We start from the raw sequence: 11,279 nt of genomic DNA on the forward strand, positions 1-11,279 counted from the left end.
TGGTCAGAAAAGACCCAGTCACGGAAGACTATATAGTCAGTCACTCATGCATCAGAGGGTTAATCTGAGAGACGAGCTCCAGTCTAACACTGCAGTGAGGATTAAAACCGGCCAGACAAGGTGAGGGATGGAGGAGAGGTCACCATCAGGAAGTTTGAACCTCTGCAACAAACTGCATTTTACACTTTCTGGGATTTTTTCTGCACGGTGAAAACATTTCTGCAGGTTCTGAGCTTCAGGTAGAAGTTCTGAATGAAACGGAAAATATTAAGATTTTCCCACTCTATGCTTCAAAGCATTGACATGTGTCCTTCATGGGATGGGAATGTTTTAATTTAGATTTCTGAAAAGCAGAACTGACAAATAAAGAAATCTTTTTAACGTAATATTTAAATTTGAACAGAAACAAACACATGAAGAATTATGGCAGCAAATTTACAAAACGAAGATTTGAGATTTAAATCTGATATGTTTAGCGGACAGAAACAGAATGTTCAGTGATTTACGAAAACTGTCCAACATTTCAATGAACTATGACTGACAAATAAAAGGAAAAAAAGAAGAGAAGCAACATCTTGATATTCACAAGGAAGCTTTGACTGGAAACAAACAGAAAATGTGGATCCTGGAATAATCCTGGAATCATTCCAACTTCCATCTTTAAAGACCTGGAAGAAGAAAAAGTTTCCCAGGATTCAATCAGAATTGTTTCACCAAGAAATAGATTGTAGAGACTGAACTATTTGTTCAACAGTGAGAGAGTTTCTCTGACAGGAGGAAAATCTTTAGACTCAACTCAGCACAGAAACACTGAGGAACCAGAGTACAAGACCATAAATCCAGGAATCAGAGGTTCAGTGAATGTGGTGTTGAAGGTGTGGAGGAGGATCAGTGAGTCAGAGGAAACTCTGTAGAAGGACAGAATGCCAGCAGGACAGTCCACATACACTGCTACTCTGTTAGAGACAGAGGAGGAGGAGAGAAGAGTTTCTCTGTCATTGTGACAGACAGAGTAACCATCATCAGAGCATCTCAGACTCCAGGAATGATCATTCCCTCCAAACCAACAGTCTCTACTGTTTCCTTTCCTCCTTATTCTTCTGTAACTCACTGATATCTCAACTCTTCCTTTCCACTCGACCTCCCAGTAACAGCGACCAGTCAGACCAGTTCTACACAGCAGCTGAGGCCAAACATCAAATCTGTCTGGATGATCAGGATATGACTGAAGCTCCTCCACAGATGTGACATTCTTGTCATTGTCAGACAGTGTGAGTTCTCTGTTCACTGTGTTTGTGTCGATGGTGAGTTGACAGGAATCTGATGGAGAGAACAAACACAATCCAGCTGCAGTTATTGATCATTTATTGACACTTTGATGATGACTCCTGAATGAGTGATGTGACAGTTTGAAGATGGTTGAATGTGAGCTGCTTTGTTGTCATGAATCAGATGAAAAACACACTTACACTTCCTCAGGCCTGGTGTCAAGAATCGGCATCCAGCAGGCTCCACCCTGAAAGGAGGAGGGGGGTCAGACCATCAGTCTCTTTCAGCAGCAAACATGGACATTACATGTCTCTCAGACACACATTGTCCTCCACTGAGACAGGAACAGTCCAACATTTGGATTGCAAACTGCAGTGGATGTAGGAAGGACAGTTGGTGCTGCTGCAGCACAACTCATTTCTCCAAACACAAGAAAAGCTCCAACAGAGAGGAGAAAGGAAATCCCTCAGTAACAACCTGAAGAAACTCACTGAAGCCTAAAAGGACATCAGGAAACTAAGGAAACATTTCTGGAAGCTCAACCTGATTTAATAATCAGCATTAAAATACAATCAATTTAAACTTTGACACAACACCTGGATACCTGTTCCATCCACACTCCCACACACAGATGAAAGAATGAAACACTAAACAGCCCTGCTGCTGAAAACCTGCTGTGGCCTCACTGTAATATCCAGAAATGTTGGATTGTCCTGCTGTTGCAATCAGAGGCCAAGAAGAAGCTTCAAGTTCTTCTCCTGTTCAGCTCTACGTTCCTGTCAGAGACTTCAGCTCCTCATGAGGAGAACAACTAAAGCCTGGAACAGACTGACACTAACATCCTGACATCTCATCCCTGAACAAAGCTTTGCAGCATCAAGGTGACGCTTAGCGCCATATATGGACAGATTTCCTCTACAGGGGGCGGAGCCTGGATTGGAGGAACCAGCAGCAGCTTCCAGGAACAAACCTTGGGAACCTCTGGAGGAGAACATGGAGATGAGATTCCTGCTTTAATCAGTGGATTCATTGATAGAAAACATGACGACTGAAATATCTGAGAGCTGCAGCTCCATTTTCTACAGATCTGCTGGAACATCAGATAGAAATGAAGAATTTCATCATTTCACATCAAATCTGTTCATCTTCCACAGAAACAACTGAATTATTGACCTGAACTGGTTCTAAAGGTCTGGATGGTAAAAACATCCATTGTTTTTATGTCTCATTAGTTTCCAGGAAGAGTTGAAATGTTTCAGAAGCTTTTATCCAGCAGCTCAGTAAAGATCTCTCCTCTTTCCAACCTGATTTAGTCCATGAAGCATAACATCTCTGCTGCTGCAGCAACAGGAGGAAACTTCTCCAGCTCTCAACTTCTACACTCTGACTGCTTGGAAACAGATCAGGGAGGAACAGCCTTTTCTCCAGGCTGCCTCCTCCTGACTCTAGCGCCACCTACTGGCTGTTCACCAGAGGTGGAGAAAGAACTCAAACAATGTACTGAATTAGAAGTACAAATAAACAGACAAAAATGTTCTCTAGTAAAAGAGCCACATTAACATTTTTACTTGAATAAATATTTTTAAATATTAACAAAATTAAAAATAAAAATTAAATATTAATAATAAACTTCTTCGATACAGAGATGGAAAACTGAGCAGCAACTGAGAAAAGCTGTTACTTTGAGCAACAAGCTAACTATTTAGCTTCAAACTAAATGTTTCCCAGCAGACTGACTAAAGACATTTCTTCCTCTTCCTCCTCTATCAGACCTTCTCTGCTCCTGCAGCAGGTTCCTCCATACCTGAGAGCTTCCAGTCTCCAGTGTGGATCCTTCAGTCCAGTCGACAGCAGCTTCACTCCTGAGTCTCCTGGATGATTGTAGCTCAGGTCCAACTCTTTCAGATGGGAGGGGTTGGAGGTCAGAGCTGAGGCCAGAGAAGCACAGCCTTCCTCTGAGACCAAACAGCCTGATAAGCTGCAGACACACAATTCATCGCATGATGAGAATGTTGATTTAGAACTGGTCATTTTCATGTGATGAAAAAAGTCAATAAATTGTGCTTAACTTGTCAACAAATTTAAACAGTAATAACACAAATTTCATCCTGTGGGTAATAAAACTCAAATTTCGTCATGGATCAGAATAGAAACATCCTTCATTGTTCCACAGAAGGAAGTTCAGGTTTATCAGTATGAAGTTTAAGGTAAATGGAAGAATCAAATATTCAAGACAGGGTAAAAACAAAAATTGGGAGACTGTAGCATCAGAAAACCTTTACAGAGGAATAATAATGCTGTACGTTTATTAAAAACAGCATAATCAGGACAAAACATGTCCCACTTGTTGCACATTATATCACAGTCCCATGCCGGAATTCACTGTGTTCTTAAGAGCAACCCATTCTTTCACAAATGTTTGTAAAAACAGTCTGCATGCCTAGGTGCTTACTTTCAAACACCGGTGGCCATGGAAGTTATTGAAACACCTGTTTATTACCCTTTGGATGGTTGGTCAAATACTTTTGGAAATCTGTTTGCAGCTAATGGACAGAAATATGGCTTCCCTATTGAGAACATTTTACCTGAGAGTTTCCAGGTTGCAGTTTGGACTCTCCAGTCCAGCAGAGAGAAGCTTCACTCCTGAATCCTGCAGGTTGTTGTTACTCAGGTCCAGTTCTCTGAGACTGGAGGACTGGGAGCTGAGAACTGAGGACAGAGCTTCACAGCTTCTCTCTGAGAGGTTACAGCCACTCAGTCTGAGGAGACAGAGAGAAAAATCTGTTATTAAACTCTTTATTGAGATTTATGTTTTTCTTTCCAGTCAGTTATGTTCTTCTTCAAAAGATTGAATTAATTTGCAACTAAATCTGCTATTGAAATACAATTGGTATAATCTCTGATATCGGTCAATAGACAGAAATCTGGTTTCACCAGTATTGCGAACATTTTACCTGAGAGTTTCCAGGTTGCAGTTTGGACTCTTCAGTCCAGCAGAGAGAAGCTCCACTCCTGAATCCTGCAGGTTGTTGATACTCAGGTCCAGTTCTCTGAGACTGGAGGACTGGGAGCTGAGAACCGAGGACAGAGCTTCACAGCTTCTCTCTGAGAGGTTACAGTCACTCAGTCTGAGGAGACAGAAATATTTATTAAACTATTCTTCAAAATTTATATTTTTTCCAATCAACAATGTTTTTCTAGGAGAGAGATGGAAATATCTTGTTTTACACAGGTATATGTGATTGTCGTAAAGTGGTTCATTTTATAATTAGTCCTCCAGCCTTATAGGTCAGAACTACAGGCAATAAGAAGGTTGGAAAGAGAATTATAAAATTACACAATAAACGAAATGAATCCAATTTCATTTTTAACATGAAGAGGAGTTATTTTGCTGCTTTAGTATTCAACATTATGTCCAACTGCTGAAGGAAGTCTGTTTCTCGTTTACGTGTCCCCCACCAATGGGACATTTTAAATAGAAAATGCATTAACATAAAAACTGAAACTTGAATATTTACCTCATCATTAGCAGATTTCTATCAAAAATAAATGCAATGACAATCGGTGTCCTTACAGAGCTTTGTTGGAGGCTTTAACCACTGGCAGAAGCCTCAGAAGAACCTCCTCTGAAGCAGAGTATTTCTTCAGGACAAACACATCCAGATCTTTTCCTGATGACACTAAGATGAAACCCAGAGCTGACCACTGAGCAGGAGACAGTTTATCTGTGGAGAGACTTCCTGAACTCAGAGACTGTTGGATTTCCTCCACTAGAGAACGATCATTCAGTTCATTCAGACAGTGGAACAGATTGATGCTTTTCTCTGCAGACACATTCTTACTGATCTTCTTCTTGATGTACTGAACTGTTTCCTGATTGGTGTCTGTGCTACTTCCTGTCTCTGTCAGCAGACCTTGTAGGAGTCTCTGATTGGACTGCAGTGAAAGTCCCAGAAGGAAACGGAGGAACAAGTCCAGGTGTCCATTAGGACTCTGTAAGGCCTGGTCAACAGCTCTCTGATGTAGAGACTTTATGCTAAGGTTATTACATAATGAAGATGTTTGTGTTTCTTCCATCAGGTTGACTCCAGAGTTGATGAAGGTCAGATGAACATGAAGAGCAGCCAGAAACTCCTGAACACTCAGATGGATGAAGCAGAACACCTTGTCCTGGTACAGACCTCTCTCCTCTTTAAAGATCTGTGTGAACACTCCTGAGTACACTGAGGCTGCTCTGATATCGATGCCACACTCTGTCAGGTCTGATTCATAGAAGATCAGGTTTCCTTTCTGCAGCTGATCAAAAGCCAGTTTTCCCAGAGACCCAATCATCTTCCTGCTCTCTGGACTCCAGTGTGGATCTGTTTCAGCTCCTCCATCATACTTGATCTTCATCACTTTGATCTGAACCACCAGGAAGTGGATGTACATCTCAGTCAGGGTTTTGGGCAGCTCTCCTCCCTCTCTGGTCTCCAACACATCCTCCAGAACTGTAGCAGTGATCCAGCAGAAGACTGGGATGTGGCACATGATGTGGAGGCTTTGTGATGTCTTTATATGGGAGATGATCCTGCTGGCCTGCTCCTCATCTCTGAATCTCTTCCTGAAGTACTCCTCCTTCTGTGGGTCATTGAACCCTCTGACCTCTGTCACCATGCCAACACACTGAGGAGGCATCTGATTGGCTGCTGCAGGTCGTGTGGTTATCCAGACCAGAGCAGAGGGAAGCAGTTTCCCCCTGATGAGGTTTGTCAGCAGAACATCCACTGAGGTGGACTCTGTAGCATCAGTCAGGATCTCCTTGTTGTGGAAGTCCAGAGGAAGTCGACTCTCATCCAGGCCATCAAAGATGAACAGAACCTGGAAGTGTTCAAAGCTGCAGATTTCTTTGGTTTCAGGAAAGAAGTGATGAACAAGTTCCACCAAGCTGAACTTTTTCTCCTTCAGCACATTCAGCTCTCTGAATGTGAGTGGAAATATGAACTGGATGTTCTGGTGGGCTTTGTCTTCAGCCCAGTCCAGAGTGAACTTCTGTGTTAGGACTGTTTTCCCAATGCCAGCCACTCCCTTTGTCATCATTGTTCTGATTGGTTGAGCTCTTCCAGGTGGGACTTTAAAGATGTCTTCTCTTTTGATTGTTGTTTCTGGTCTGTGTGTTTTCCTGGATGCTGTTTCAATCTGTCTGACCTCATGTTCATCATTGACCTCTCCAGTCCCTCCCTCTGTAATGTAGAGCTCTGTGTAGATCTGGTTCAGAAGGGTTGGACTTCCTGCTTTAGCAATCCCCTCAAACACAGACTGGAACTTTTTCTTCAGACCAGATTTAAGTTGATGTTGAAAAACTGCAGCAAGATGTTCTAAATAAACACAAAGAGTCAAATAAGGAGCTAAATAAAACAATCTTCTGATGATGATTTGAATGATTATGATTCCATTTGTTCATATATCAGTAAATGTGTGATTTGTCTATAGGTCAAACTTTGTAGAAATCCTCTTACTGTTCTGCAGACGGTCAGCCAGCTCCTCCTGCTTCATCCTCCTCAGGAAGTTCAGTGTGATCTTCATCCCTGCCTCTCTGCTGATCCTCATCTGCTCTTCTCCCTCATCTTCCAACACCTCATCATCATCTTCTATCTGACTCTCTGAACATTCTGGGTAATCTTGACTCAGAACTTTCTTGAGCTTGTTCAACTCGTTCTTCACAAAAGTAACAATGCTGTCCTCCAGCATCTGGAACAGAATAATAGATGAAGGACACATCAGACTGAAATCATGGAGCCAAAACACCAGATGTTTGTTGGACAGACTGACAGTCCTCTGGTCTACAAAATGCAGCATGGAGATTAATGTGAACAGAACCCATGGAAAAATAGTTGTTCATTTACAGACCATAAATGTGGAGTCCAGCTGTGTTTGATGCTGTGGTGTAGACAGACCTCTATGAACCTCTGAGCTCTGCTGGTCCACTCTGTGGAGGAACCAGGAACAGTTAGGAAGTCAAGAAATGTTCAACCAGCAGTGTTCACAGATAAAATTACCAAGAGTTTCACATTAAATGTCCTTGAAGAAGAAAAACAGATCATCTCTTAAACTCAATACAAAGAAGTTAGAAAGAGGAAGATGAAAAACGATGAAGTCCATAAAAACCAGAATCAGCCAGTAGACATTTTAAAATGTTGGTGCTGAACTTGGACTTCAAACAGTCCACACTGTCAGCAGATCTGATGCTGGTTGAGACAGTGTCCCAGAGCGTGGGGACAGTGGAAGTGAAGGTTCTGTCCACACATGTCTTCAGGACAGTGTAGGACATATATCATGTTCTGTTGACTAGATCTGAGGTGATGTGGACATGGAGAATGTCTGACATGTGGGTGTGTGTACATGTGGGATCCTCTCTTGGGTGTTATAGTGAGGATTTTAAAATGGATCCTGTAGATCCCTGGAAGCCAGTGAGCTCACATTGTATCTGTCCACACAGAGACAATCAGAAGGTAAAGGTCCATGAAGTGATATCTGGATGTGAGCAGTGAACCTGATGATTAAAGTAGTTGTAAATATTTAATGTTCCTGCTGATCCCAGCAAGAATCATCAGAACCTCTGATGGTCCACATCAGCTCAGTTTGGTTGAGTTCCAGCAGATCTCACCAACCACATCATGAAGCTTTCCTTCCCTGCTGAACTGCTCTCACAATGCACACAGGAACCAAGTCCTGATGGACCAGACTGGCTTTACCAGGTATTTCCCTGTGGGATCTGGAAACATGTTCCACTCTTAGTCTGACATGAAGCCAGGAAACAGCAGAACATCATGATCAGCAGCCCAGATATTAAGATATGAAGGTATGTTCATTAGAACACGAGCAGCTGATTTCTGCAGAAAAAGGAATCAAACCTCTCTGTAAATATAACTGGAAACATCTGAGTTCTTAGTGGTTCAGTTTCCACAGTTAGAATAAATAAACACAGCTCACATCTCTGATGATGGAGGTCCAGGAGGTCCAGGAGAATTGATTGTTGTCATGAAGTGTCATTCGGTGAATAGTGACACTTTTAATGCAAAGTTTCTTTAAAAGTTGCATTAAAAGTGTTGATGTTGCATTATTTTGCAAATAGGGACACTTTGATGCAAAGTTGGCACTTTTAATGGACTTTCAATGCAACTTCAGAGCAACTTTGCATTAAAAGTGTCATTATTTCCCGAGTGGCACTTCATGACAACAGTCATAGACATTCATAAAGACTCCTTCATTTTCCTGACAGGTGTTATGTCTTGTTTATGACAGTGTCATGTCAGTCCTATGCACACCCCATCAAATAAAGTGTTACCCTTAGTTTACTTTATATTTTTGTATTATTTACAGAGTTTCTTTGTAGGTTAATAATTGTTGATTTTATTTATTTTTTTGTTGTATTTTTGTTATTTGTTTGTTTCTCTAAGTGAGACAGAAATAACTGTGTCCATTTTTTTCTATTAATATAGGGACTGGTATAAGACCTTGATACAATTGATGGGGGCCTATGGATTTTTTTTTACCATAGCAGGAGAAGCAGCATAAAGCAATAAAAAGTTTGATTTTGTTATTTATTTGACAACTGGAAAAATAAAATATAAAGATCAACCATCAAGTGTTGGACATTGGACATCTCTTGCCTGCGTATGAAACTTCATCCCAGTGCAACAGTTTTGGCTCATTGGTGGAACTTATTAGATGTTTGGTTTAATAAACAATCCATTAAAGGAATTTTATTGGATTTTAGAAAAATCAAAATTTTCTACATTTTTCATTTAGAAATATTAAGTTGATGCAAAATAGGAGAAAACACAATTAAATGTTTGTAGTGTAAAGTTCATGTCAACATAATTGTTTATGTAAGTGTGTCCTGATTAAATAGTGAGTTTATTCTGGGTTTCTTTTCCCAGTTATTCATCATTCATCTTATGTATGGTATCAATAACTGGCCAGTAGGGGGCAGTATCACTACCTGAATGATGGCTAAACGGATCTCAGGGGAACATCAGATCAGATATTGAGACGTCTGTAAACTAAATTTACCTGATTATTAATCAGAAGTTCTTACATTATTTTTTGCAGTGCCAAAAATCCACTTGGACTTTACTACCTCCATGGTATCATGTTACCATGGAGACATCAGTGTCATTGATGTAATCCATATGAATGGAAAATAACCTAAAATTCTGTGTAATGTTCTCATAATAACAGAACTTGTTATCGTCACATGGCCACAATAACAGATATAAACTGAACAGTTACAGCAGTTAGAAACAGCTCACCTCTCTGATGGTGGAGATCCAGAAGATTTAAAGCCAATGAATGCAACCTTTGACCCGTCGCTCTTAAAGGACACACAGCTGGGTTCTGGTTCTGATTCTGGTTTGAATCTCTGATGGATCCTGACAGAAACATGATGATTAAAACTTAATCAGCAAAGAGGAGCAGCAGCAGCTTCATCACCACGTCTGTTCTGGCCTGATATAGTGAACGCTGTGTGAAAAGGGCTGTGGACAGTTAGAGATGGTGACCTCACCTCTGACCTTTGCTCTGGCTCTCATCTTCCCCACACAGAGTGGTTTTAGAGGGAGGGACTCCCTCCTCTCTGTCCTCACACTGATCCATGCTGCTGAATTCACATCAGCTCACACACACTTTCTACCTTCACCTGCAGAGGAAACACACATCATTCATCTGCACATCAACTCTGATCATCCTTTACATCATTAAAGCTGGAAAAAGATCAGCTGCTCCTCCTCTGATTGGCTCTTCTTCTCTGCTTCATATCAGTGTCAGGTGAATGCAGTCAGACAGCAGAGAGGCAGAGGAAGCTGCCATCAGCTGCTGCACTTCTACTATCAGTCCACTAGATGGAGACATGGAGCAACATTTACATTCACTGATTCAACATGAACAACAGGAAGTATTTTAGTTAGTTAATTAGTAATTACAATAAGTGTGACCTGAAAAAGTGGATTATCTGCTCCATCAAAGTTCAACTAATTAATACTGTAATCTGACTGAATCAAAGACATTTTAAGAATAATATTTCATTTTGAAACAAAGCAGGAAGAAACTGTTGTGTTTGACATTTTCTTGCTGTCAAGAAACTGTCTCAACTGGAACTGTCTCCAGGAATAATGGAGTTTGATTCCTGGAAATAAAATCATGAAGCAGTTTATTTAAAGAACAGAACCATCAGCTGTTCATCGTGTTTTTCTTCCACTTTATCAAATATTTAATAATCCTGTAGATTAACTTTCAAACAGCAGGGAGAAAAATCTTTGAGCTGAATTTAGAAGTGAACATTTTCTCCAAACATCAGAGAACAGAAACAAGTAGAAAAGTTTCTGTAGACAAATTTCAAGTAGAAACACTTACAGTTTGTTCAAACGATCCAAAGAGTTGAAGAAGAACATCTGACTGAGACCCAACAGAACCGCAGCAGAACCAGACTAATTCCACACCTGTACAGAGACACAATAAAACTGGACTTTTACCTGACATAAACCACATGACTTCAAGGTCAAGGTGTTATAAATGTTGAATAACTGATCATGTGACAGCTCACCTGGTTTGTAGTTTCTTCTTTCAGAGCAGCAGAAGGTTTGCTGTAAAATCAGAGGCAGGTTGATAAAGTCTTCATGAGGAAGGAGAGAAGTTCTGATGAAAAAGTTTCATGATGGTTATTGATGATAATGCTGCTACCACTTGATTGTTTTTCTTTGTGCTAATCTTTTATGTTCTTAAGTTTTTTTAATCTTGTGTTGTCATGGTTGTTATTTATGCAACATAATTTGAGGAGAAATGAGTCCAGAGAAAAGAGCAGCTGGTTGATTCCTGCTGCAGTAACTGGTCTGACTATAAATACAGTCAGAATATGAACAAAACATTAAACAAACTAAACTGTAGTCCTTAACATCACCACATTACTGCAGCTAAAACCACACATTGTTCTAATGTAGATTATTCCTAAAGCTCCTATATAATCATTGATC

At 40.6% G+C, this 11,279-nt stretch overlaps 1 protein-coding gene and 1 long non-coding RNA gene across 2 annotated transcripts; both read right to left on the minus strand.

Annotated features, from left to right (window-relative positions):
• Positions 1 to 796: 796 nt before the first annotated feature.
• On the minus strand, positions 797 to 8,033 carry LOC116724897 (NACHT, LRR and PYD domains-containing protein 3-like). The gene is made up of 8 exons (XM_032570677.1): positions 8,004 to 8,033; positions 6,841 to 6,999; positions 4,844 to 6,267; positions 4,224 to 4,397; positions 3,855 to 4,028; positions 3,074 to 3,247; positions 1,470 to 1,516; positions 797 to 1,320 (listed from the first exon to the last, which is right to left on the minus strand). Exons 1-8 carry the CDS (start codon positions 8,031 to 8,033, stop codon positions 797 to 799), a joined length of 2,706 nt encoding a protein of 901 aa, XP_032426568.1.
• Positions 8,034 to 9,896: 1,863 nt separating this feature from the next.
• Positions 9,897 to 10,941, minus strand: LOC116724657 (uncharacterized). Its single transcript, XR_004340213.1, has 3 exons — positions 10,853 to 10,941; positions 10,663 to 10,748; positions 9,897 to 9,949 (listed from the first exon to the last, which is right to left on the minus strand). It is a non-coding gene; the product is annotated as an uncharacterized LOC116724657 (long non-coding RNA).
• Between the last annotated feature and the right edge of the window lie 338 nt (positions 10,942 to 11,279).

The sequence above is a fragment of the Xiphophorus hellerii genome, chromosome 8, assembly GCF_003331165.1.
Source record: "Xiphophorus hellerii strain 12219 chromosome 8, Xiphophorus_hellerii-4.1, whole genome shotgun sequence".
Taxonomy (NCBI): Eukaryota; Metazoa; Chordata; class Actinopteri; order Cyprinodontiformes; family Poeciliidae; genus Xiphophorus; species Xiphophorus hellerii.